Genomic DNA, 27,778 nt, shown 5'->3' on the forward strand with positions numbered 1-27,778 from the left:
CACTGCTGGGGCCACTCCTCCTCCCACAGCCAAACATAAAACCTTGAGCTCCTCAGTGCTGTCTCTAAGCTCTCTTCCTCAGTAATCTCCTCCAGATCTAAAATCTAATGCCTCCCAAAGGCATATCTCAACAAGAACAGCAATAATATTGTCTAAATATTAGCTGTGATGTGCCAGACATTGTTCTAAGAACTGTTTTAAGGTTCCTAACAGCCCTCATCGGACACCATCATTTCGTCCCGCTTTCGATGAGGATGCTGAGCTACAGAGATGCTAATAATCTGTTTGGGTCACAGTAAGCAGCAGGGCCTGAATTTGAACCTAGACAGGCTGAGCTGGAGCTGCGTTCTTACCTGTACCCAAGAGGTCACCTCTGAGCACCAGGCTTGATAACCCACTGCCTGATTCCCAGTGCCATGCTGCTGTCTCAGAGGCACCTCAAGTCTGGCACAGCCAAACCTTCTGGGTCCTTCCACTCCTCCAGCCCAATCCTCTGATGTTCCCTTGTCCATCACTAGCATTACATCAATCTAGTCCTGTGAGCCAGAAACTACTGATTCCTCTCCGATTTCACGTCCTCCTCCTCCTAACATGTCCCGACAATTCTGCTCCAAAAGCACAGCCCGGTTCTACTGTCTGGTTTCTCCCTGACAACCTGGTGTGACCCAGCGCCTTTCCCCCTGGACAGGAACAGTAGCCTCCTTTCCAGCATGTGTCTACAATTCTGCATTTTCCCCATTTAACCAACTCTGTACAATTAGAGTGATCTTTTAAAATAGTCCCTCTTTACTTAAAAGCTCTTCCAGTCGCACGCTGTACTTACATTCATTATAGTCTGTCCGTCGTGACATACAAGGTCCATACCCTGTGCCTTTGTTTCTCTTCCTCCCGTGTTCTGCCCCAGGCCCACTCAATGGCTTTCTTTCCTCTTTGACTAGTGCCTTTCCTATCTCAGGCTTTTGTACTTGCTGCTGTGTCTGCTTAGAGTGCTCTCCCCTTGGCCCTTTGGATGGCTGAATTCTCAGCCTGATTATCACCTCCTCCATGAAGCCTTACCTGAACACTACCCGTCACTCCTCTCCACAGTACCCTGTTACTTTCTTTTTAATGCTGTGTAATTTTAAATGTGTCTTGTGTACTTGTTTACCAGACTGTAGGCTCTGTCAAAACAGAGGCTGCTGTGTTCACAAGTATATAATACTGTCAATGCCTGATACAAGTGCCTGGAGAACACTTGTCAGAATAAAGGGAGGGGTGGAGCTATAGAGGGAGGGAGAGAGTTCATTTGAACTGAAGGTTTCACAAGGCTCTATTTGTACTCACTGCCTTGAGGGGCTAGACCTTTAAACCGACAGCCACTGGAGAGGGCAAGTGTCTCTGGTGGACAGGTAGTAAGAGCCTCGGTCTGGAGAGCCCAGAGAGAGGAATAAATACAGAGGGTGCAGGGGTGAGGGGTGACATCACAGAGGGCATGGGTGGCCAAGACGGGAGGTAAAGAACTACCTAGAGACGCAGGGCCCAAGGGAAGCAACCTGTTAGGAGGACATCAAAGCCTTAGGTTTTAATGACTATCCAGAAAGTGCATTCAGACAACTTGTAAGTTTGGGGAGGCAAGGACAGGCAAATGTCTGTCTGTCTGTCTGTCTCCCCTTGAGCGGTGAGAAGAATGGGGATCAAGTTCCAGCTTACCATGCTTTGGCCTAATTTTAGCACAGCACAAAGAACTGTTTAGAGGCTTCAAAGATTCCAGAGAAAAACCCAACCATTTGCATAACCAGATATAAGATTACATGAGAGGCTAGAATATCTGGTCCTTGCCCATGAGCATTTCTAGCTTGTCAAGTTCATTCTTCCTTAAAATCAGAGCCAGATGCACAGTCTGGGTAGCGAAGCCAGGAGGGGGTGGAGATTTAGAACACACACAGAAGTTTTAACAACGGAGGCGAGACCCAGGGCGTGGAGGCAGGACACTTAACTTGGGCAAGTCAACAATTCCCATTTATCCAGAGTGCCTGCCCAGTCCCACAGAAGGCAGACGAGAAAAGTTCTAGTTGAACTGTTTTCAGGGAGAAGCCTCATCATAAAAATAATGAGCATCACAGATGTTGACCTGTTTTTCATGAATTTCACATCCAAGACCTGTGAAGGGTAAGTATCCTGGCGTTCGTGGTGGCTTGCATCATGCAATGCAAGACAAGAAGCTGTGCAGAGCAGGTCAAGTTGAAGATCGTGGCCACATTCCTACATTAGAACCGCAAAGTCAAATTAAAGCAAGCTGCGGGGTTGCAAACAGTGCTTCGAAGGCCGAGACGACAGTGCCACAGAACAGGCAGTTCTCCAAACACACACTGTACCGCTCCGTGCTGTTCCTGAGGACAGCCAGCTCGCACTCTGACTGGCAACTGCTGGACGTTACAGTAACGGCATCTACAGGGATTTCATTAAATATTCATCTTCATAAAGATTTACGGAAGTGGGCGCCCTAAGTGATCATTATGAGCTTCTTGGCAAGGTTGTCAAACCAGGGAGTTAGCTTGAGATTATAAAGAAGAATAAAACCAAGAACTTAAGAACTGAAAGCTCGTCAAGTTACATACAGGGAAATGATGGCTGGAGTTTTGGTTCCCAAGAAGAGCTGTATTTTACTAATGAGGGGACTAGAGAGACTAGGACAGGGATGGCCTCTTTGTGAGGGTCTCCAACAGCAGGGGAAAAGGTTTTAAATGTTTTATATTTTTTAACTTAATCTTTATGTGTAATTTTTCCATTACCATTTAGTCCCCTTATACTCCTCTTGCCCCGGCAATCACCACACTGTTGTCCACGTCCATGAGTCCTTTTTCCTTTTCGCTCAGTCCCTCCACCCCCTAACCTCCCCCGCAACTAGCTGTCATCTGCTCGTCTATGAGTGTGTCCCCATTTGCCTTGTTAGTTCAGCTTGTCCATTAGATTCCACATATGAGTGAGATATGGTATTTGTCTTTCTCTGGCTTATTTCACTCAGCATAATGTTCTCCAGGTCCATCTATACTCTCACAAAGTGTAAAACTTTCTTTTTCATATCTGAGTGTTTTTTTTAACCGATGATTTAAGGGGCCCAAGTCCTTCAGAAAAGAGAAAGAGGAGCTAAAAAAAGGAGAAAAAAAGACTGGCTCCCAGGAAGACCCTCCAGATTCCCTACCGGCGTGCTGGCTACAGAAGTAACCTTCTCCTAGGGCTGGCATTTCGATAATGAGGCTTCTGAAGACACCAGGTTCTGGGACAGTATTTAAAGGAGAGAAAAGGAGGGAAAGACAGAGAGAGAGAGAGAGGCAGAGAAGGAGAATTTGTTCTTTCACAGACAAAGTTATTTTAAATGTCAAAAGTGATGTGTACAGTGTTCAGCTGTTGCCCTTTTTTACCTGAAGAAGCTTCCTGATGTACTCATGGTGGCTGTTCTTGGCTGCGAGGTGCAAAGCACTGTGTCCTAAATAGATTTAAGAAAACAAAAGTGGAAATAAACAAATTAATAAATAAAACAGCCACACATTTGAAATCTGTTATCTCTGCAATGAAGACAACTATGAGGAAATAAACTGTTCTCCCACAAAGGCAGGACTGTTATTCTTAGGAGTCAGGCCTCAATCCTTTATCTCTGAGTTCAGCTCGACAGAACTGGGAGGACACAGGGCCCCCCCGCCCACTGGACGACGCTCAGGGTCTGCTCCAGCTGCTGCCCTCCTGGGGCGCCGGTCAGCTCCGGGTGAGAGCTGGCTGCGGACTCACACCAGGCAGCTTAGAAGTTGCGCTTTCTGCTGTCAACATGCATGTCAAAGGTCCCGTGTCCACAGTCACAGGTACGGATCCCACAGGCTTGGGGACCCAGCCTGCACACCCACAAAGAACGTGTGCGACACCCACACTTTTTGACTTCTCACTTCCCTCTTCCAAATGTCCTCCAGCCCCTGGATGGAAACCACTGGAGCTCTCAGAGAGTCAAAGTTCTTTCGCAGGAGAAGGAGGAGAGCTACAAAACAACTACACACCACTGAAGTGGCGTTTCTTTACATTTCCTTCAAGAACACAAGCCCGGTATGAGGCTCTCTGATGTTTCTGTGGACAGATAACTTTAGGAAATGCTAACTCGACACCCAGCTGCCCCCACAGCCTAATGGGCCTACAGAGGAATTTCTATGAACTGGGGGTCTTGGTATCTACCACCCCAGCAGGCTCCCACCCCAGGGCATTTAGAAATTGCTCCCGGTTCACCTGAATTCTCCCTCTGTAGGGTAACCACCCCACTTGCTCACTCACCTCCCTCCCGATGCCAATGAACTGCGCTGCCTTCTGAATGAAACTGTCCTGACTTCCCCCATTTAAAGTTCCAGGTCCTCCCAGCCCTTTAGATCCCATCCCCTGGCTTCATGTCTGTTCTCAGCAGCACGGAACACTTTCCAACATCCCGTCCCACTGCCCCCGTTCTCTCTACACAGATACGTATGTTCATGTAGTGAACTGTTCTCCTTCCCCCGCTGGAATATTATTAACACAGCGATGACAGGAGTCGCTGTGTTATTCCCTGGAGCCCGTGACACTGCCAGCACACAGTAGGCTCTCAACACACTTGTTAATCCGAATTATTGGGTATGTTTATGTTCACCACAGATGACTGGGGAGGGGACTAAAGTCGCCACTGCCAGCCGACCCAATACACCTAGGAAACTCTTAAACCCAGCATTTCTCAAACGTGTGACCAAGACACTCCCAGCACCACACCTCCGCCTCAGTATTATTGCATTCTAAGCTGCGGGGGTTGGCCTGTGCACTGTGGGATGTGAAGCAACACCTGTGCCTCTACCCACTAGCTGATTGTCCAGTTGGGACAATCAAATGCCCACAGACATTGCTAAGTCTCCCAACTTGTGGGGGTGGGGCAGAACCACCCCAGGTTGAGAATCACCAGCTCAGAGGAACAATTTCTTTTATGTGATGGTCCAGTCTCCAAATATCATGTCTCCTTTCTAAGTAGAAATTCACTAATTAGTAAAGAATTATATGCCTAGGAAATACCATGTTTAAAAATTAGAGGGCTTAGGACCACAGTCAGTTGCACAAAATGTGTAAGATCAAAGGTCAGATTCTTTTTTTCTGATCTGGGCGGGACTGAGAGCCGGTAAGGGTGTGTGGAGGGGGGGGACACTCACAGGCAGGAGCCCCTCCCTCCCTCCCAAACAGGTGCCGAAGAGGAAGGCTAGGAAATGAGGGAAACGGGGCCCTTGGAAGTAGGAAGATGAGGATCTTCCCCCCCTTCCTCTTCCTGCACGAGGCCCCCTCCTCCCAGGCTGTGAGTTCAGCCACATTATGCGTTAAACAGGCTTTGTTGGGCTAGCCCGGCCCCAACCATCATTCCTAAGGACAAGCTCATTCTGCATTTAAAACACATGCTTACAGACAAACTTTGGGAAGCCATCCTGATAGTAAGCTGAAGATTGTTTGTTTGTTAAAGATTTTATCTATATTTTCAGAGAGAGCGGAAGTGAGGGCAAAAGAAAGGGAAAGAAACATCGGTGTGTGGTTGTCTCTCATGAGCCCCCCAAATGGGGACCCGACTTGCAACCCAGGTATGTGCCCTGACTGGGAATCGAACCAGAAACCTTTAGTCCGCAGGCCGGCACTCAATCCACTAAGCCACACCAGCCTGGGCTTGAAGACTGTTTTTACGTTGTGTATATGTGCATTAACTTTTGTCTATGCTGTGGACAAAGCCTGTTCGTGCCACATAAACAGCACCCACTGCAAAAAGGCACAGCTCCCCAAAGACCGGATGGCAGGGAGACCTAAACAACCTGTCACAAAATGAACTACGGCCTTTCATTTAACCCCAAGTGTTCTCGTCATTCCTGGAAATAAGTGCTGTGTTTCTGGAGAAACAAGACCTTTTGCTCCTTGGCCCTGTGATATGGTTTCCCAACCATGAGCTCTCATGCATTTTTCACTTAAAATGGCCTCAAAATTCAAATGATGCCTCATTCCCTGGACAGTGTCTTAAGTGAGATGCCTCTCACCGCTTTGATAAAACAAGTGCAAAAAATGCCCCAAAAAAATCCCTTTCCAAATGCAACATCTTCCAGAGAGAATATATTATCCTAGTGACAGAATCTCACTGTAACGAGGCAGTGCAAACGTCTGGCCCCGTTCAGCTGTGGATCTGTCTGGAATAGCAGGAAGCTATTTCCCCACAGGCAAATACCAGGGCAATCCGAATTCAAGTGCATTAGAGCAGAACTTGGCCTGTAAGTGAAAAGGCCGGTGTTACTTAGGAGGCAAGAGTTGTGGGCCGCGCCAGGTGGTTAACGAATCTTATGATTAAAGGACCATCTAGGAAGAGTGGCCGAACCATTGTAGCCAGGGGATGCCTCCTCTAGACCGCCTTGGCCGGCAACTGTTCATTCCGTTCTTTAAGGTCACTGGGGAAAACAGAGAAGAATTAACCAACGTAACAGGAAATATGGATGGGACTGAGCACATCCTCTTCAAGTGCACGGGAAAAATTTTAAAACCAGTGACATCACAGCACAGAAAGATACGCTCTCACACAGAGCAAAAAACCAAAGTTTGAGAAATAACTGTTTCAGATCATAAGACACAAAACACTTAAGAAAAATAAAAAGAATTAAATAATACTCAACTAGATAAGATTCAATATATCTTCTTAAAAATTGGAGTTTTAGAATGCTGAATGTAAACACAATAAAACTATGATTTATTTGGTTCTTACTTACAATTTAAATATATTTAGATAACATTAGAAATCCTCATCTTTACTTCAAATGTTTATTACTGAACCTTAAGTTCAACTGCCTTGTTATGTTCTAAGGAGAGATAACATCAGGGTATAAAAGACTTATTTATAATAACCATTCTTATTAGAGTTACAAAATTATCTTAGACTCCCCAGTGCAGACTTGCACAGTGTTTTACATAGAATCAAGATTTCTTTTTTGCACACGCACGTAATGTCTGAAACACTTCCATGGCCGGGCTACATTGTCCTGGCGTGTGTCTGACCCCTCCCACCTCACGTGTGAGTTAACAGCAAGTCAAGTACCATAAACATACAATCGTTTGGGGTTTTCCTTTAAATTAAAATATGAAATACAGTTTTGGTTGTAACTTCCAGTTACATTTCAAGGACTCATCTTCCAAAGGGCCCAAGTTTCAAGATAAGTATTACCGTTCTTATCTTCGCATGGCATCAAATTCAAATGGGAGTAGGGGTGTAATGGATCGAAAGGCCACCCAGAAATCAAGAAGTGAGACCAGCCCATGGAGACCCAGGGAAGAGAAGGGCTCCCACGTTCTCCCCTTTCTGAGGACGCTCTCAGGACACTCTTTCCGCACGTCCCTCTCACCCTCCTACGTCTCTCTCCTCCGGTGAGGGAGGAGGACGTTTTATCGTGGATGTCAAGTTCATGAAGGAACCAGAGGAAATCTAAGATGTGGGAAAGTGACAGAAGCTACGTGTCATCCTTCGATCTCTACTCCTGTCCTTCTACAGCGAAACGCAACTGCTGCCCAGGATGTCCCGGCTTCCCATAAAGCCCCGAGTGGTCACAGTCACACTTCAACCTGGTGAGGTCTGAGTGTGGCCACTCGGTGTTGGCCTTTCCCCTTGCTGCTGGCTGCTGGCTTGCAGACCCAGAATAAGGGGAGCCAGCCCAGGCCACTGGGACCACAGTGACACCCTGGATGGCGGAAGAACAGGAGTGTGGATCAGGGCTGTCATACCAGTCTGGGACTTTCAAACAAGAGGGAAAAGTCCATCTTGTCCACGCCACCCTGTCCACTGCGTCAAATGCGTACATTCTCGCCAGTGCTGGGAGTCGGGAGCGCCAATGCTGCACGGAGGCACTGGTAACAAACAGAAGATGTTTGGTCTTCTCTAACCTTCTGTTCGTACCTGTTTAATCCTGCCTCACACTCCAGAGTGCTAAATGGAGGCTTTGCCCACCTTCCTGCCCCCCGAAAAGCCCACAATCCGTCTGGCGGAAGTGTTTTCTAACAAAACAGACAGAAATGCCAATTCTTACTCCCACGAAGACCAGGAGCAAACAAAGCAATGGAACACGCTGGACAAAGAACGCAGGTCCAGTTCCGAGAGGGCACGGTGAGCGTGGAGCTGGCTTTCCCTGCTGACCCTGTCTGCCTGGGATGCCATGTGGAGGCCAGGTCATTAAGGGATGGGGAAGAGAAAAAGCAAATCCAAAGCCAAAACCTAAGTCAGGAGCTTCCGCAAGTCTTGGGGATTTCTCTTTCTGATTTGTACAATGAGAGCAGATAGCTTGGTGATCATCAAATACTTCCTTCTCTTTTGTGAAGATGCGAAACCTCTCCAACAGCCCACGTGTAAAAGAGAATAAAGGCAACTGCGTGATGCAGCAACAGTCGTGAGAACACAGGAGCCAAGAGCAGCCAGCGCTGGCCATGTGGGGCCCCGTGAGACGCCCCCACATGTCACCTCTCCTGAGCCTCAAAGGCCATCTAAAACGGTCTGAGGGTTGATGGTGCAGTGCGACCATACCCAAGGCCTTCTCTTCTGACTGTGCTTTGCTCTTAAGACTGTCTGCAAAACATCCACAAAAATTCTCGTCAGCCTTCCAAGCATTCCATGGGGAAGGACAGCTGCTAAAAAAAAAAAAAGATGCTAAAAACCCTCTGCTTCTGCGATCTATGTCCACAGATTAAAAAGTAGGAAGGCAAACCTTTCTGACTATGCTAGAGACTTTGTGAATAAGAAGAATAAAAAAGGTTCGTGCAATGTATTTTGAAAGCAGGCTTTTTCAGACACTCGCAGGGCACTGGGGGGCGTGGTTTTCACAGCCGCTCAGGTGGGTGTGGAGAGTCAAGGGGACTGCATCTCAGTAACGACCCTGCAGCACTGCAGCACGTAAGACAGGTTTGCTGAAAAGACAGCTCCTGGAAGACTGAGCCGCTGAATCCATACCTCAACCACCATATAAAAACATGCTCCGGATTAACGATGAGCACTAAGGTCCAGTGACTGATGTCCTTGTCTTTCCCTTGGACTCTGATCCGCTTTGCTGAGCGGGAGAGATGGGGGTGATGTCATAGCCAACAAGAAAGACACGGCCTGGGCAGAGGGAGCCAGCCCACGTATCTTCTCTGCTGCGACGGACGAAGGCTGAGCAGTGTCGGTCTAGGTAACTCAGCACACGTTGTTCGAACAGGTGACTTCCTTCTGTCGTCCTGTGTTCTCCTCGCGTGCTCTCAAGAAACCATGAGCAGCCAGGGCCGCGTTCAGACCACAGTAAAATAATAAGCCAAGGACCAAAGTGCTGCCCTGACAGCTAACCATGCTGGGTGGTGACTGAGACATTTGCCTCTCATGAAACATCTGGATGATGTTCTGAAGCCACAGGGGCGGCGGTTCTACCACTTTCTATTCGAGTGGAAAACCATGGACTCTGGCAGTTCCCGGTGACCGGCCCAGAGAAGCACCCAGGATGGGACAGCAGTGTGTCCCCCACCGACCCCCAGGGCTGCTCCTTGGAGGGCAGCGTCACCTCAGTGGGCAGGAGGCACCGCACTGGGGTGTGCGGGTCTCACCGCCCGGCGCTTCCCCAGGCCCTGAAGACTCGAGTAAGGGCTTGGTGGCAAAGACAAAGTCTACCCACACGGTGTGATGTAACCACCAAAAACAAATGCTTCTGAAGAGCTTTTAATGCAGGAAATAACACTGGGAAAATATTTTTTAAAGGGATGGCAGGAAGTTGTTTATTACATCATGTGATTTCAGTTATGTTAAAGTGTGCCAGGAAAAATCTGGAAGGAAACATAGCAAAATGGTAAAATTTGTTTCCTCTTGCTGGCAAGCACCGGTTATCTTCTTTATAGTTCCCTGCATTTCCCAAATTTCCTACTGTGAGCACATTTCAGAGAATCATAGTTCCCCTTATAATAAAAACCATGGGGAAGAGGAGATGCTTGGTTATGAAGGAAATAACCAGACTCCTGGCTAAAATCTAGTTCCTAATGTCAAATGCAGTGAAATGTAACTGAGATGCAGCTCTGACTCACTCACTTTGAGCCCATTCTTCAGGGTTACGATTTTCTTCAAGGAAAGCCTGTTTACTTCAGTGGACACACATCTCATCAAGGGTCCTTTAACCACTTACACTGCTCTGTATATAGGGTTACGATGAACTTTAAAAACAAAATAACTGGGCTTGGGATTCGAGATGACTTCACTACAACATAAACCAGGTCGTCATCTAAGGACGCCATTCGTTCCTCTCTTGGAACCGACAATTCTCAAAACATTTTGGGAGCGTTTGCGGCCCTGCTCAGGGACATCGCTCTCACTTCAGTCACTCCCTATTTTGGCCCAAAGTGGTTCTCCCAGTGGCACTTCATCCACCTGACCGGACTTCGAGTGGCCCTTGGCCTGTCCTAGGAAACCGGATTTGCTCACAAAGAATAAAGATCCCAACCCCTGAGAATATTTACATATTGAACAAGTGCCACGGACTTTTGAAACAATTCTGAAATACAAGTTTTCCAACCATATTTTGAATAATAATTCCCTTAATACCTGACTGACCCCCATCCCCAGAAAACTGGGGAAAGGAGAAGGGATCCATTATGGATTAATGAAAAGACCAAAGAGTTAGACTGATTTTATATTCTAGCAAAAACTACCCAAAGCCTTATTAGAAGGCACCGGTTTCCAAATGCCATAGAGAAACCAAAGCCGGTTGCTTTGATCCTCTGCGGGGGCAGAATCCCAGGCTGGAGACCCCAGGGGCCTTTCCAGGGGAACAATGTTCGTATAGATAAGGCTCCACCATCTTTTCTCCCCATCCGCTTTGGTCATCATTTGTCCACACTGGCTTCACATCAGAATCACCCAGGAGGCTTTAAAACCGAAACCAGTTGGCTGGTAACCCTGGGACAATGGAATCTGAGCTGCAGAGGGCAGAGCCTGGGGCGTATGTGGAGTGTGTGTGCTGCTTATTCCTTCTTTTCCCTCCTCCCCACACTCCTCCCTGGGGCTCCACCATCCCTCCAAGTCCCCAGCTGATGTGGATGCACTAAAACACAGTCAGGGTGAGACCCAAGGGCAGCTAGTCCAGATGAGGGTCGTGGCTTCGGTCCACAGAGCCCATTGCAGCCGACAAAAGGAGCTTCCAAACCCCTCATTCCGTTTATCACTTCACGTCATGATTCATTAAGAACAGCTTTCCAACCTGGGCCCAGAGTAACAGCTCCCGCAAAGAAGGGTGGCGAGAAGAAGGGCCATTCTGCTATCGATGAGGCAGGGACCAGAGAGTCCACTGTCAACATCCACAAGTGCATCCACAGAGTGGGGTCCAAGAAGGGTGTCCCTCGGGCACACAAGGAGACCTGGAAATTTGCCGTGAAGAAGATTCGCACACCTCCAGATGTGCGCACTGACATCAGGCTCAACACAGCCGTCTGGGCCACAGGAAGAAGGAGCATCCTGTACTGCAACCGGGTGCGGTTGTCCAGAAAACATAGTGTGGGTGGGGCTTCACCACACAGGCTCTCTACGGTGGTCACCTACGTACCTACGTACCTGACACCACTTTCAAAAAACTACACACAGTTAATGTGGATGAGTACTCATTACCGATTGTTCAATAAAGTTATAAAACTGCAAAAAAAAAAAGAACAAACAGTAGGGGATACTGTTTGGTCCCTACATGCAATTTTAGAAAATACTGTTTTCTAAACGGAGGATAAGAAGCACGCAGTGCCGACCTAACAGAGCACACGGATGACGCACACACATGAAAGGCACGAATGATGAAACCACGCTGGCACTTGGTCATTGGCGGTGAGCTGCGTGCTCTTTCCCACCGCGAACCACCTTCGCGCCACCCACTCTTGTGTGGGCCTGTTGACATAAGACACAAGGACCACATACCGGCAGTGTCCTGGGCCGTCACGTCCACGCCGTGCGTGACCATGACCCTGAGGCATTCCACGTGTCCTTTTGTAGCAGCAAGGTGAAAACTGGAAAAGAGGAAACAACATCCTTAGGATGTGCATTCGTTAGACTTCATCTCTGATGACATTTCCTGCCAATTCACACCCACTTTCACTTGGTAACAGCACCCAGTGAGGTACTATCATCAACCTCACTTTAACGATGAGGAAACTAGGCGTCAAGTGTCTTGATAATTTGCTCACTGACGCTTTTTAATAAGAAATGTAGCAGAAGCCAGGTCAGGTCTTAGGTCTTCCAATCCAAAGACCAGGTTTAAGAAAAAGTAAGATTCAACTATACATGTGTCTCTTCACAAACCAATACTCAAAGAGTCCCTCCTAGATTCAATTATTAAATAGTAGGTACTTTACCAACTTTTTTCTGTTGCCTAGTGCTCTCACTAAAGCCATTATTTTAAAGTAACATACTCTATTAAAAAAACCTTGTCCGACCTAAACAATGGTCAAGGCCCCTGGACAACATCAATGTCAAATCCACTGTTATGCTGTAGCTGAATAACAAGTGTTGTACATACCTTTGGTAACATGTGCCAAGCATCTCACTACCCACATTTGTACAATACATTCCCTCTTTTCATTCACTTAACAGCCTTTTGAGGCGAGTCCTATTACTACCTGCATAGGCAGCAGGCACAAATGGCATTAAATAAAGCCCACAACCAGGCTCCAGAACCCGATGGCATCTGGGAGTACACACCATGCTCCGCCTGTTTAGACTTGCCACTGGAAGAAGAAATAACACCCAAATGCCTCACCAATCGCCCCTGCAGGCCCCCAGGGTGCAGGGAGTTCCCGCAGGCAGAAGGAAGGCACAATTCCGGAGCATTCCAACCCAGAGCCTGAGAAGGCCAAAGCCCGTAAGAAGGCCTCTACCCTGGACAGGTCGACAAACATTCTAGTTACCCACCAGCCTCAGTTCTGTTCTAGGGAGGTGCCTTCTTGGGACAACTGTCATCCAGCACCTGTCTGTACCTCTGACTTACAGCCCAGGCAGTATTTTTTCACAGGATACTATCACTGGGGCCCGGGGTCTCGCCCAAATAGCAAATCCGAGGGGAAACCCAATTCAAACCCAAGTCAGCAAGATCGCACACCTCTTGTTCTGGAGATCGGGGCTGAGTGAACATGAACAGATCAGCCAATGGAGATCCACTGGTTAGCCATGTACCTTTGGGAAGTCAGTTTAACCTCGCCGAGGCCAAATTTCCTGCGCTGTCAAGTGTGGGGTGGAGTGAGATGATACCTGAGGCTCCCTGCAGCTCTAACAGTCCATCATTTTGGCCTGCACAGCCCTGGCTGCACCAGCTGCAAGGGCATTTGTGCAGCCAGTAATGCGTGATGCTTCTCCACAGTCGCAATCCACCTCCTAGGCGATTTCATATTAGAGTGAAACTTTGATCCTGCGGAGAGACTTGGGAACCTGGTGACTGACTCAAATGGGATCCCGATTAAATGCAGCCTAACCAGAAGAACCCCCCAAAGAGCAGCACAATCCCACCTGTTTCTCGTCATTGCTGGGGTAACACGGTCTTACAGTAAGTTCCCCTGTAAGCAGCAAACCGTTTAACTGATCTTGGTGAACGGTTTCTAAATGTCCCCAGCCTCAGGACCAGTATACGTTACATAATTTAATCGCTCTCTGGGACGTGAAGTCACCAGTGTCTGAATTACTCAACTCTGTTTCTGAGGCTATTCATCTAAATGCCCCAGGTTATTAAGCCCTAATATGCATTAATATTTACCTTCTCTTAATGTCTGTGTTTAGTTCTAATCTGCTCACTCTGCTATCTATCACCAGGGAGAAACCAGAATTGTGTGGACCAGAGGGCAGCAACATCTACTTCATAAGCAAGAGCACCAGGATTCGTGATTAGCATGCATGCACGCACACACACACACAAACACACGTGTGGACATACAGGGTGTGGCAGAAGCAGGTTTACAGTTGTCAATACCCGAAGACAGAGCTTATATTATTTTATTATTTCTCATCTGAACAATGGTAAACCTACTTTCCCCCCACTCTGTGTACCTGTTGATTGAAGCATAACACATGCAAAGAAAACCACATATCGTGACAGTATAGCCTGCTAAATAAATTTTCACAAGTGGAGCACACCCACGTTACCTTCAGGCTGATAATGAAACAGATGTGGCCGGAGAGCCAAATGCCCTCCACGTACCTGCTGCTGGCACTCAGGCCCTCTCCATATGCCCTGCTGGTTCCCGACCCTCCCAGCAATATTTATATTTTCCTGTTCCGAGACCTCTCAGATTACCTCTGCACTGCAGGTGACAGAGGGGTTAAAACCGCAGACGTGCGTGGCAATGAAGCATTACTGCAGGCTACTTCTGTACACAGACAACTGCAGTCTGATGGGGTGCTCTGTGGGTGGCAGGGGGGTCGTGGGGTTTCAGGGTCATTGTGTGGAAGGTCAGTGATGATTACAAGGCAGAGAAGCGAAGTGTTAGGGAGCTGGAGTCCACACCCAACCCCACAAGGAAAACTTTCTCAGACATTGCTTTTTAAAATCAAGCCTTCACCTTGAACAGGAAGCTAAACAACGAAACAAACAAGCAAGCAAAATATAACCAAAGACACTGAAATCGAGAATGGGGGACAGTGACCAGAGGGGAGAGGGGAGAGAATTTCAGGGGAAAAGGGAAAGGATTTACAGGAACTAGTATAAAGAACACGTGGACAACAACTAAGGGGGGTGGAAATGGAAGGGAGGTGGGGAGCACGGGGGGGGGGGGGGGGGGGCGGGGGGCTGGGATGGGAGTAAAAGAATACTGTACTTAAAAAGTAATTAAATAAAAAACAATTAAAAAATAAAAATAAAATTAGATCATCAAAATATAATTTTGTAAGAGCTATCCAAAAAAAACCCCACAAAAAACAAACCCTTGCTATCAACATAAACCAACCTGCCTTTGATGGCTGTGACGCATTTTATTGAGGGGTCCAATTGCTTAAGGTTTCACTGTACACGCTTTAATAAATGATGTGCGTGTGCACTGAGAGAGAGAGAGAGAGAGAGAGTGTGTGTGTGTGTGTGTATGAGAGAGAGAGAAAGAGAGAGACTTTGCTTCATTCTGCCTCTCTCACCAGAACTTGGTCAGGAAGTGACTTTTTCCTCTCTTCTGGGAACTTTCCAGCTATTCTCCTGGAGAATATTGCATCCTACTGAGAACATGAAATAATAAGTCTCTTCCAAATTCATAATTTTCTCACCTATTTTACCAAAAACTTCAGCAGTCCCCACTCTTACAGATAAAATGAACAAAAATGCCAACAAATATAATTAGAAATAGCTGATTATAAAGAGACAATCATGCTTATAATTTTATACTGCTTAATCTAATCAAATACTTTTAGTTGATGGGACTCAGTTAAAGATATCACTATTTCAAGGTGTTTTTCAAATAAGACTCTAACTTCCAGGCGTTTGCTGTGCTTCTCTGCCACGTAAAACCTGTGCCTCTCCTCTCTGAAATGCGTGAGCATGAGGATTAACCTAAAAAGCAGGAAAGGGAAGAGTGCGCCATTTTTGCCAGAAGTTTCTGATTCACTTTTCCAGACAGACAAGGAACTCACTATGTATCATCACTCTTCCTCCCGAGTGCGAATTTCCGGGAAAGGGGAGTGTAGACAAGAAGCATCGTAGCGGGGGTCGCTCCTGGGAATCTTCTCCAATGCTGTGCTTCCCAGCTGCCCCTCCTGGTCCTGCCCACCCGTGTCATCCCTGGGGCCTGGGGCCCACCCAGGAGGCAGACCTCTCTCTCATGGACTGCACCCAGTGGGCTGCCTTGTCCTTTGGCTTCTGGGTGGGTTCGACCAATGAGAGACACGAGAGACAGGAGGATGGGATAAGCGTTGTGGGCACATCCACTCCACTCTCTCCCTGCAGCCCACGCTGGTGGGGGCAGCGTCCTCTCCGAAGCCCGGTGTCCGAGCCCGCTCTCCCGTGGCTTGTGCAGACCTGTTCTCTCTCCCTGCACCTGCAGGTGGGAAGAGTCGGCCACTGTGACCGTCCAGGGCTGCCTTGCCAACCCAGCTGGTTCAATCCCACCATTATGGCCCCGCAAATCTATTACTTAATTAAATATTTATAAAGGCGAAATCAGGCTTAAAAAAATGGGTCAACTCCGCACAGAATAGAGTTGATTATTTAAGATATTTGGGCATCATCTTGTTTTTCAATGAATGGTGAGAAGATGCAGAGGAAATAAGACACAAATGAGACAATACAATGTCTGTCTGCAACTTCCTAACAACGCATCTCCTTGTGTTATAGTAACATGTACACACCGAATCTAGTTATCTTGTACTTGAACAGCAAGCTTCTGCCACCAGAAAGAGCTGTGTCACTTTGTGACTCGGCCTCAGAGAGAAAAGGCTGCTGTAAGACAGAGCCCATCTTCTCCCCCCGCCACTGCCCCACCCCGGGGCTGGAAGCAGCTCTTCATCGGGGGATCGTAGCAAACGCCACTGCACAGAAGCACAAGGTGGGATAACTGCACTGTTGGTTTTCTGTTCGTATTTAATGTGGATATCCACTCATTTTAACTTAAATAGTTACCCTAGACTTTCCTATATTCAGGAAATCTGGTCTGCCTTCCTAATATCAAAGATTTTTAAAAATTAAAACTACCAACATTAGAGCTTTTTAAAACTTAGAGGAGGGACAAACGTGTCAGATGAGGAAACGTAACAAGAAGTGTGGTATCGGGGTAAGACACAGAATCATGAAGGGCTCAGCCTGGCTGGGTTTGAATCTGCACTTTGCCACTTGTTAGTGTGTGATCTGGGGCAGAGGCTCTCTGTACCTCGCCTTCCTCGTCTGTAAAATGAGCTGTGAGGAATGAATGAGGTATATATAAAAGCTCTGAGCAAAACACGTCAAGCATGTAGAAACACTAAAAAAACACAAAAACAACCCCAAACCCTGCCACCAGTTATTACAGCCTCACCAACACAACACAAGACAGAGCCTGGGACATGCTGGGCTTTGTCTTGATGTCCAGAAGTCAGGCTGGCAGAAGCTGAATCTGAACCACCACTGCTTAAGAAATGAGGAAGGAAGGAGGGAGGAAGGAGGGAAAAGAAGGAAGGGGGGGGGAGAGGGAGGAAGCAAGCTATGTGCTGTGTCACGGAAGGCCAACTCGGGAACCAAGTTGTAGAGCTGCAGACAACCCCCCCCCCCAGCCCGGTCTGCAGCCCACACGTGAGCTGCTAACATCCTGGCACCTCTCGCATTAGTGATAATCCCCAGAGCAGGGCATGGCAGCAGCGAGTCATGAACATTTAGCCTCTGAAGGTGAACAGGGAGCACAGCCAACTTTTAGTAAGACACTCGAGTGGAAAGCTGGGTTCTGTTGAGTGGAAAAAACATGGTTAATCAGGGACAGAACCTGCACTGGTTTCCTTTCTTCAGCAGTGACCGATAAATGGAGGCATCCTCAGCAGGTGGCACCGGGTGACTGATGGGCTGGGGCCACCTCCTGTGTGGATGGCAGGCAGGCACCTGCGGGGCTACCTAAGCTGGGGGAGCAGATGGTGTTAATAAAGAGCACAGTTGGTGGCCTCCGGTGGCCTTTGTCCTGGATAAACAGTGAAAGCACACGCCTTTATACAGAGTTTGCAGACTGGGGTGAGATGGGGGAGGCAAAGCCGTAGGTTGATGAAGGCCCCCCCACCCTAAAACAAAGTAATATTCTTGACAATGTTATTTCTAGGGCACTGAAACTCCCCGAAGTAGGGGATAGACTTGCTATTTCTACAGTTGTATATTTTTGTAAGTATTGCTCTAGCCAAATAGATCCATTCACTTGGGTATTTACTGAGACTAGGGTACAGCTGGGCCAGACACTGTTCTAAAGCGCTGAGAGACATGTGGTGGGCAAGACAGACCTGCCCTCTGGATCTCGGCGTTTAGTAGGAAGACGAAAGATAAACCTGTGGTTGGCAACTGGGCGTGAGCGTGCTGCCCTCCTCCGCCTACCTGGCAATGTCTGGAGGTATTTTTGTGTATTCCAGGGGTGCAGGTGGGGCATTCACTGGCATTTAGTGTGCGAAGGCCAGAGACGCTGCCACGCACCCAAGAAGGCACCAAACAGCTCCCAGTAACGAGTGATTACCTCTCCGGTCCAAAATGTCAGTGGTGTCGGGTTGAGACACTGATTATCCAGGAAAAACAAATGTATAATGCCGAAACAGAATTCTATTAGAACGAATTAAACAAAGACTGAAGAAACTGGAGCAGATTTAATCTTTTTATTGACAAAATTCATGTACCATAAAATTCACCATTCTCAAGCGTACGATTCAGTTATCTTTTTGTGTATCTGCAAAGCTGTCCGGCTCCAGACCATTTCCATCGCCATCAAATCCGAAACCTGTACCCAGCTGCAGTCCCTTCCTCCTCCCACGTCACCCCGGTCCCTGGCGATCACTACTCTGCTTCCCGTCTCTGCTGATCTGCCCGTCCTGGACATTCCTGAAGACGGCACCGTACCATACACGGTCTTGGGTGTCTAGCTTTCTTTCCTCTGGCAAGTTTTCAAGGCTCACCCATGTTACAGCATGGACCATACGTCATGGTTTCCTTAAAAATATCCCACTGCTGAGATGTCCCCCATGTCATTCACCCATTCCTTCCTCGGTCAGGGTCATTCGGATCGTTTACACTTTTTGGTTGTTGTGAATGGTGCTGCTCGAGCATCGACGCTCAAGTGTTCGCGTGTTTTCGCCGCCAGTGGGTAAACGCCCAGCAACCTCGTAGGAGGGCTGACGTCTCCACGTCACAGCCAAGGCTGCTTACTGTCCGGCAGACTTCAATTTCAGAGATGAGGATTTTAATTACAACCTAAATTTCCCAGAGGTGAAATGTTCACATCTTTCTTAGTGAACTCTCTGAGGCTATTTTGGAAAACATCAGCTGACGTTAGAAAAACGTAAAGGAGGGAACGCAAAACGAATTTAGAGCATGTCTGGGTTTGTTGCTGTGTGGGCTTTTACCCCTAATTTAAAAGCGTGGCCTTCCCTTTTAAAGACGAGGAGTGTCATTCAAGAGTCTATACAGCGATGTATGTCCTGAGAGACTCTGCTGGCACAGAGACAGGTCAAGGATTCAGTGGAGGAGGCAGGGAGGGGGATAAGAGCCTGTATCCACTCCTCTAACCCCAGGCCCAGAGGCAGGGACACCGGTGACCCAGCACAGTCCAGGGATGGAGCAGGGTGGCTCTCCAGACTCTCCTGCAGTTCAAGCGACAGCAGTCCCATAGCTTAAGTCTTGCCCACTGGGAGTGGCCCTCAGACCACGGGCTCATTAGAAATGCAGCCTCTGGGTCCCGCCCCTTCCCACATGTGCTGAATCAAAAGCTGCATTTGACAAGTTTCCAGCTGATTCACACAGACTGAATATTTGAGAAGCCACAGGTGGATGACAGGTTAAGAACCACGAGGCCATCATTCTCACCCAGCCTCCCATTGTTTCGAAGTTCTTTTAAAAACACAATCCCCTTAGCTTTAAAAACAATCTCATGGCTATGTTCCACAAGAAAGGAACCCACACTGTTCTAAGCTGCACTACAATGGCGAGTGTTTAGCTCTGCTCATAAAGCTAAGCGGCCTCTCCTCAGAGAGGACCTGACCTCAGGACCTGAAAGGCACAAAGGGAGCGGCCTGCAGACCTGCAAAATGCTCCTTTGATCCCTGTGCCGCTTACTGACACTTGGAATTTCTCTGCTTCTGTCACTTGGAAAGTTACCAAAGCACTTCTGTGCTTACTGTGTGACTCCCAACTTCCCCGCCCTGCTCCCACCGGCAAGAGAAGGTCAGCTCACTGACGTTCCCAGCAGCCTGAAGCAGCGGCCGGGCGGCAGCTGGAGGGACAAGCAGAGGGAGGGTAAGTGGCCTACAAGGCCAGGGTCCCATGGCTGGGTTTGTTGCCTTGTTATGAGGCCATCGTGGTTCAGATTCCCTCACCTCTAAACCACGTTCAAGGAAACTAAAGAACATCATCATCACTAATAATAGCAGCGTACTTATTAAAACACCATGCACTAGCTATGTCTGAACTCATTACAACCCCAAGAAACCTACGCGAGGGGGTCACTGTTATCATCTCCCCTTTGCAGAGGAGGACACTGAGGCACAGAGACATTGAGAAATGTGTCCGGAGTCCCAGAACAAGTAGGGGAGCCTGGATTCCAACCTGGGCACCTGGCCGGCAGAGCAGGCCCTTCACCCCCAAGCCGAGCAAATGCAGTGCCTGTTAAATCCCTCTGCACTATATAATATAACTTACTGGCTGGGTTGCTCTTTAAAAAACAAAGTTCAAACTGAAAAAATGAAAGTCTTTGGCTAAACCGCAAACGCTGGCTTCTCACCGGGCAGAGGAAGGCAGCCAGGGCTCTCCAACGGAAAGGAATGTCATCCAAGTGCCGACGCAAACAGAGCCACCACGGAGCTTCCATTTCCTACCAAACCACTCGGTGTGTTGTGCAAACCTTCCCGAAATAAATCCTCCGGGACAAGGCCGGGATGTTTCTCAAGGCTCTTAACCCGAAGGGGACTTGAACTGCTGCTCTTCCAAACCCCACGGTGACGGCCCGGAAAGCGCCTTCATGCGCTCAGAGTGCTAACAAACGACTCCCTGGCTGCAGACTGCCCGCTGAAACGTGGAGCCGGAGACAGACTCGCAAGGCCACTCTGAGAGAAGACTGACTTTTTTAGGCATGGTCATTCACACCCATTGCACTCAAAGCAAACTATTCCTTGCCCCCTTCACTCTACTCCGGCTCCTGATACGACAAAGGCTGGCGGTGAGGTCAGGCACGCAAGCAGCTGGTACGAGACTGTGGATCCAGTTCCTGCACTGCCCCGGCACCGGGGTGCAACGCCCCAAATCAAGCACACCACCGCACCCACATCAAATGACCATACACCCCCCACCAGGATCAGCCATGCCCAGACTCCCAGAGTCACAGAAGGTTCCAGAAGATAAACCAGTCTACCACCCTCCTGGCACAGATGAAGACTCTGAGGCTCAGACAGGCCAGGATGCGTGTGAAAGACAGATCAGGACTTGAATCCACTGCTCCCACTGGAAGTGCCGTTTTTCCTGAATGGTACCTATGTCTCCCTTCTTTCCTATAAAAGATATTTCCTTCCAAGACAGGGGGTGGGTCACGGGGGTCAGTAAGACTGTGAACTACTTAGTGCCAACAACCAGCTTTCCCATATCCGTTAAGAGCCTCCGCGTTTCCCAAACACCTAAAACCATCTATCCTTTGTGTTCCTTCTTTCTGGAGGGGAGAAAATGATATTAAATCACATTCAGACAAGTCAGGGAAAAGAGGTACTAAGAATCAGGATTTCATCCGAAGTCCCCGGGGCCACAGGCTGCCGTCTGCCGTCACCCTCCACTCCCTCCCATCACATCAAACACCTTCCCACCTCTGCCCTTGGCCTTGCCGTTCCCTTCACCAGAACAGCACACAGCTCGGGCCCTCCTCCACTGGGGAGCCTGGTCAGAGGGCCTGCCTTCCCACGGTTACTCAGAGTGGCCCGGCCTCTTCCTGGTCCCCCGAGTACCTGTGGTCACATGCAAGTGGCATGTGTTTACTGTCTGTGTGCCCATTAGACTGACTACACGTCCCCCGAGCGCAGAGAATTTGTCTTGCCTGTTGCAATTTTCCTCACAGATTTTTTTGATAAGGCAAATCTTTGGTTTTGCATTTGCTTTTTTAATCTGAAGCTTCTACTTTGTGTTCCCTTAAGTCAAGGCACACCCAGCAACTGGCATAACCATGCTTTTGCTACAAATGCAAGTTCTCAGGCCCCAGCCAGATCAGGGGGAGAGCCTTACAAACTGTTCCAACAAGCCCCCCCCCCCCCGCCATGATTCTGACGCAAGTTCAATGTTCAGGACCACTGGCACAGCAGAAAGAAGTGTGAACTGAAAGTTGGTATTCTGTGGCTTGGGTCTCAGCGCTGCCATCCCCAAGTATGTGACATTGAAGTTACTCGAATTCGGTGGCGTCAGGTTACTCATCCGTCCAGGTGATCACTGAAGCCTTTGTCAGTCCCCAAAGTCTGTACCTCCCACCCAGCCTACCGATTGTTTTAGGGCACTTATTTGCTGCAACATCTAAATTCTAACGAGGTCCCTGACCTGAAAGGACCTCCCAGCAACGGGGAGGCTCAGCCCATACTAAATATTTCAGAGGGACAACCCTTAATCCTGAAGGATCTGCATTCCTACCTGATTACGATCTGGGGGTAAGGAAGGCAGTAGTTCCTCTCTAATACCTTCCCGTTACAAGAGGCTTGAAAACTGAATCCTGCTCTGCCAGTGGGGACCAACCCTCTGAGCCCAGGGAGAAGGCCCCTAGGACAGAGGGAGCGTGTGGTTGCCGGGTTTTCAGCTCTCTCAGAAGTAGGGGGCAAGAGACTCTCCTCACTGCTTCTGTGAGGCACTGGTGGGGCCTAAGGTTTGAGAAATGAGAACATCGGTGGCCTTTTCCTGCTGAATGTTCCAGACAGATGCCATCAAAGGTGGCCGGCATAAAAGACAGTAAAGGCTGCAAAAATGGGATCACTGTCCTTGAAGTGCTTACGAGGGGCTCACGGAATCAGCAGGGCCATGTTGTGGGGACAGAGGTATCCTGGGGACAGCAGGGAGGAGGCAGGGATGAAAGACCACCTGTTCAGAGCTGAAGAAACCCCAGGCCTTTAAGCCGAGCGTTAGCGCTTCAGGATCGCTTGGTTTCCTAAATGTGATCTGGAAATAGCACTTGGGCATCAGGAATTCCCCACTAGGGCAAATGGTCCGTCTCCTGTCGTCATGCCAGACCCCCAGACTGCAGTCCCTAGCGCCGAGAACGGGAGATCTGCGTGCATTCTCAGACCTCGTGAATCCACAGTTTCTTCGTGAACTACTCAGGGTGATTGAGAGCACCGGGTAAGAAATACCAAAGGGAAAACGACAGGCCTTTAAAATGGGGGAAAGCAGGAACTCAGGTATTTATTGAATGAATGACACACAGGAAAGCCCCTGGCTCAGCACTGAGGTACTCAGTATTAATATGACCCGTAACAACTCCTTTCTTACTGCCTGGGTAAGACTGAGCTCCAACCCTGGGAGTCTAATAACGGGGATGAGATAAGGTCATAGGTAACTAAGACCATCCGATCCCAGGTGGTTGGAGAGGCAGCGGCGAGAATGAGCTCCATCACTTTGGAAATTACAAAGGGCTTTGTGAAAGAGACGGCCAGTTGGGCCTTGAATGACGCGCAAGACTCGGTGGGATGGCTGGTGGTGGCGCATGGTTTGGGAAGGCGTGAAACTCAGGGAGCCTGGGGAGGAGGGCATGTTTCTAAAGGACAGCCACGTGCTCAGTAGCCGTAGGTGCCTCGGCCCCTGAACTGCCTGGCTGCTGTCAGCGTGAGAGCCTCCTGCTCCAGAAGCTGCTCTCACGGGGTTAGACTGAGAGCAGGTCACCGCCTGCGTGTGCCGAGATCCACGCCCACTCGCCCCTGCTCTTCTCTCCCTCACAGCGAACTACCACGTTTCCCAGGCTCTTCCGACCTCTGCCTGCAGGAGCAGGTCCAGCCAGCAGGGATCACGGCCAGAGGGCTGGAGGGAGGGGGAGAGCCAGACTGCTTCAGCGCTGAACAACAGTGGCCCATCTGAGTGTCCGAAAGTCCTTCATTCTCAATATGCTCAATCTAGCTTTGAAAACAGTTTCAAAGTGAAAACACCTGTGATCCCACCAATATTTTTATCAGTGTTCTTAATTTCCAACCAATCCTCATGAATTTGCACCATTTCTGTGGTTACAAGTCTTCCCTCTACAGCACAATTTTGTAATAAGATCTATTCAGTTTTAACATACACTATTTCCCTTTAAAAAGCTCATGAAAAAAATAAAAAGCTCATGAATTATATTACTTTAACATCATTTATTTTACGCCCAAATCTACCTTTCATTTTATTTTGTGCACGAGCATCTCTCTTACACACACACACACACACACACACACACACACGCACGTGGGCGCCCTGGGCCTCCCTCAGCCCACCTGTAGCTGTCACGGGGTAGAACCTGTTGGCAAGCTCTGGGCTGGGAAGCCTGGGTTCTCACTGTGAAGTTTCTCTCAGTCTGGCACCTTGAAAACCCCATGCTCACCTTGCACCCCACACTAATCACACAGCTACCTCTGAGGCTAACAACCAGTGTTTTCCAACACTGTCCAGGTGATTCTAACGGGAGTCAAGTTGAGAACCACTGATCTAGTGTCCAGGGGGGCCCTGAACTTCAACTGCAATAGAAGCTCTTGGAGAAGAAAAGGAAACAGTGGCCATGGCATTGCTGGTTTTCTTTTCAGTTGCAGATGGCTTCACGCTGTTACCAGCACTAACCCTGTCCCCTCCTCTTCCCCTGTGACCACCCCAGTCCTCCGATCCTTCTTCAAGGCCACCGTTCACAGGGCACTGCAGGCGGGAAGCATCTCTCAGCTGCTTCGGTGGGTTGCCATCTCTCCCCATTTAGAACTCCTTGCAGTTACGTACTTATAGTTTAGCCTTTCAAGTGTTCTCCAGGACCTTCCCTGGTCTTGCCTTCTCAGCTGGATGCCATGCATGAGACAGGGGCACTATTTTCTCCTTTTTTATATGAGATTATAAAACTGTTTGGAATACTTCCGGTGTGGCAAGTATCTCCCAACTGGCAGGTGAATGACACAAACACTAGGACCCACTGGCAAGACAGAGGCAGGGGCTCTACCTTCCTCAAAAATCTCTGTGACCAAAACCAGAGTGGCTCTGCCGAGACAGCTATTATGTCCGTCGGTCCCTTCAAATCCCAGCAGCATTTAGGACAGACAGACTGACTCTGCCTGGAAGCGGGGTTTGCAGGGAAGGAGGCTGCAGTTACACACAGAGTCTGTAGCAGCTTTAGATAAATTAATCTGGCAGCAGAAATGATTTGATGTCCAAGACTAAACTGCTGCCATAAAATACCTAATATACCCCCTTATTCTGGGTTTTTCTGGCCCCCAGCCCTTATCAGATGATTTGCAAAATTCAAGGATTACCTCCCTGATTTTATATTTAAGGTCCACGGAGTCATCTAAAAATACTTTTTCACAGGTTCCCGCTTTCCGAGCCAAAACGATCAGGTTTCTGAAATGGGGCCTATGTATGCAGACTCCATCCGTCTGTCTGTGCGCACAGGCCTGGGTGGGGTTGCTGCAAATACTATGGTCCCAGCAGTGATTTTATTTAGTCTGGTTGCTCCTAAGACAAACACACATAACTTTAATTAAATGCACACCAAACATAGGGGAAAACATCTTGAAACAATTAGCCTGCGCCATGGCAGGAGGCTGGGGGCTGGGGCACCCTCCCACTCCCTCACCTCCACCGGGGGAGGGAGAGCAGCCGGGCGGAGAGAAGCCAAGCCTGACTCCACAAACACAGGTTGCGGCTGCAAGTCTCTGCCCGGCTCTATTCTGTTCTCTGACGATCCCGAGACACCACCCTTCCCTTCCTCTTTCCTAAAGGAATTCCAGTCATTCAACTGCTTTTGCTCTTTTTTTTTAACCCTTCTCTGATCAGTTGTAGGGGGAGAAAGTTTTCAGACAAGGTTCTTCTCTATCCCTAAAGGAAATATTACAGGAAGGAACAGAAATATTACAGGAAAGAACGGAAATATTTGAAGAATTAGCAAACCACCCATCTGGTTATTGACCTTGGGTTGGGGCTTCTGGGGAATGTTTGCTGCCATGGCCGCCCTGCCATCTCATTCCTGGGACTCTGGGGTCGTCTGGTACTTAGGTAGAAAAGGCTGAGTAGTTTTCTCCTTAAATTCCACTGGGAGCTGGGAGAGCAGTGTCTGGCTGTGACATTTACCAGGGTAGCTCTTTTCCTCTTGGACACCAGGTTAATTCACCCCCAACAAACTTATCCATGATGTTTTGCCAGCAAAGAGACTATTTTCTCCATGAGAACCACCCCAGTCACTCACTCCCACATATTCTGAGCCGATGCCTCGTCTGTGCTTGGAAGAGTGGACAAGGCCAGTACAACTACGAAAATCACCTTTGCCTTGGCCTCAGTGAGCTTGCTGGGTTGGAAGGGACTCATGTCTTTCAGAAAACAAAGGTTTCTCCTAAGCTGTTGAATCTTTTCTGTTGTTGCTCCTGTCAATGTAAGAAAATACACGCAATTCTAAATTCAGACTGTAGTAGTTCAAAGGGAAGAACATCACAAAAGGGCGGGGAACATCAGAGAGGAAGGCATTCTGGACCGGACACAGAAGCTGGGCAAGTGGGCAAGCACCTGGACTTCCTTACGGCAGGGAGGGCAGGGAGCACACAGCTCCCCGTCCCGCCGAAGGCAAGGACCAGGGAACACTGGTAGGGCAGGGCTGGTGGGGGACCCCTGAATGCCAAAATCAGGACTGCAGGTTATCAGGCAATAGGAAAACACTGCACTGCTGAGCAAACTACAAAGCAGGTTACCATAAAACCTCTAGAAAACCGGCCTCCAGCCCAATTTAGATACCGGAGTAGATAAATCATAGGGTAAACTCGAACAAGCAGGCAGAGAATGAGGCCAAGTAGCGTCAAGGATCTGGCTTTCAAGTGTGTGACCTGGCCTCACCCTTGGGAGACAAAGGCAAACCACTGCACATGCGTCCCACTCAAACTCGGGGCAGGCACACTCCACAGGCCAGTGGGGCCAAGAGCTCCGGCAGCGGGGACACAATGGGCTGGGCTGGCCTGGATTCAGGGCCATCGCAGAAGCCAGCAGTTCCCGTGCTACCGAACCGGTGCAGGCGGGAAGAGCAGGAACAAGAACAGAGAAGCCTGCAGAGCCTGAGAAGGGTCTTCGGATGACAGGGAGACATGGACACTCGGCAGGAGCGCACAGGCAAGGCCACCCACGTACAGAAGTGCAGGCCGCCCAGGTGAGAGGGCCAAGCCAAGGGACCAGCACTGCTTGGGGCGCACTGTCATAAGGAGCCCCCGGCCGTGCGTATTACACCATGCCGGTGACAATCCCTCTCATTCTGAAGGCGAAGACCCTTCGACTGGAAAAAAATATGAAGCCAGATGGATTTAATTCTGTGGTGCCTCTAAAAATTAAATTCTTGTGGTTATCAGTTAATAATTTTAATCATCAAAAAGAATATTCCAAGCAGAAAAACTGTTAACAGATGATTAGTTATGAAAAATCTAGCACTGAAAAAAAGAATTATCTTCCTTCTCCCTTTTCATACAGTTCTAACTTCCAGCATCGAAGGCAACGACGGTGGACCAGCACGTGCAAAGGGAGACGTGTTAACTGGTTCTCGGGGTCACGCAGGCAACGCTGTACCGGGGAGGCCTTCATTTCGTCATCTGTAAACGGAAGGGGCGATGTTTGTTTAACTCCTACTGTTAGAAGGAGATGAAGAAGTGACTCATGCTACCAGGGGGAACCCTGAAACCACCACGTGCAGTGAAAGGAGCCAGGGACAAAGAGCCCCAGATTATAGGATTCTATTTATATGAAATACCCAGAACAGGCACATTCACAGAGACAGAACGCAGATTAGTGGTTGCCAGGGTGACGGGGAGGAGGGGTGGCTGGGGAGGGCCAGCGCTCAGTGGGTGCGGGGTTTCAGTTTGGGGGAAGAAAAATTTCTGCAAGTAGAAAGTAAAGATGGTTGTATGACATCGTCAATGTGCTTA

At 48.7% G+C, this 27,778-nt stretch overlaps 1 protein-coding gene and 1 pseudogene across 4 annotated transcripts in view; one reads left to right on the forward strand and one right to left on the reverse strand.

The window, feature by feature from the left end:
* RAI14 (retinoic acid induced 14) overlaps window positions 1–27,778 on the reverse strand; it is a 125,309-nt gene that overhangs the window by 18,753 nt on the left and 78,778 nt on the right. For all 4 annotated transcript variants that reach the window (XM_053657218.1, XM_053657219.1, XM_053657217.1 and 1 more), the window contains 2 exons: window positions 11,948–12,036; window positions 3,402–3,466 (listed from right to left, as the gene is read on the reverse strand). In XM_053657218.1, the coding sequence (XP_053513193.1) occupies window positions 3,402–3,466; window positions 11,948–12,036 (154 nt within the window). The remainder of the gene's footprint in view (window positions 1–3,401; window positions 3,467–11,947; window positions 12,037–27,778) is intronic.
* LOC119036978 (60S ribosomal protein L31-like) lies at window positions 7,974–11,664 on the forward strand (annotated as a pseudogene).

Source organism: Artibeus jamaicensis, unplaced genomic scaffold (assembly GCF_021234435.1).
Source record: "Artibeus jamaicensis isolate MK-2021 breed Jamaican fruit bat unplaced genomic scaffold, CSHL_Jam_final scaffold_369, whole genome shotgun sequence".
Classification (NCBI taxonomy): domain Eukaryota; kingdom Metazoa; phylum Chordata; class Mammalia; order Chiroptera; family Phyllostomidae; genus Artibeus; species Artibeus jamaicensis.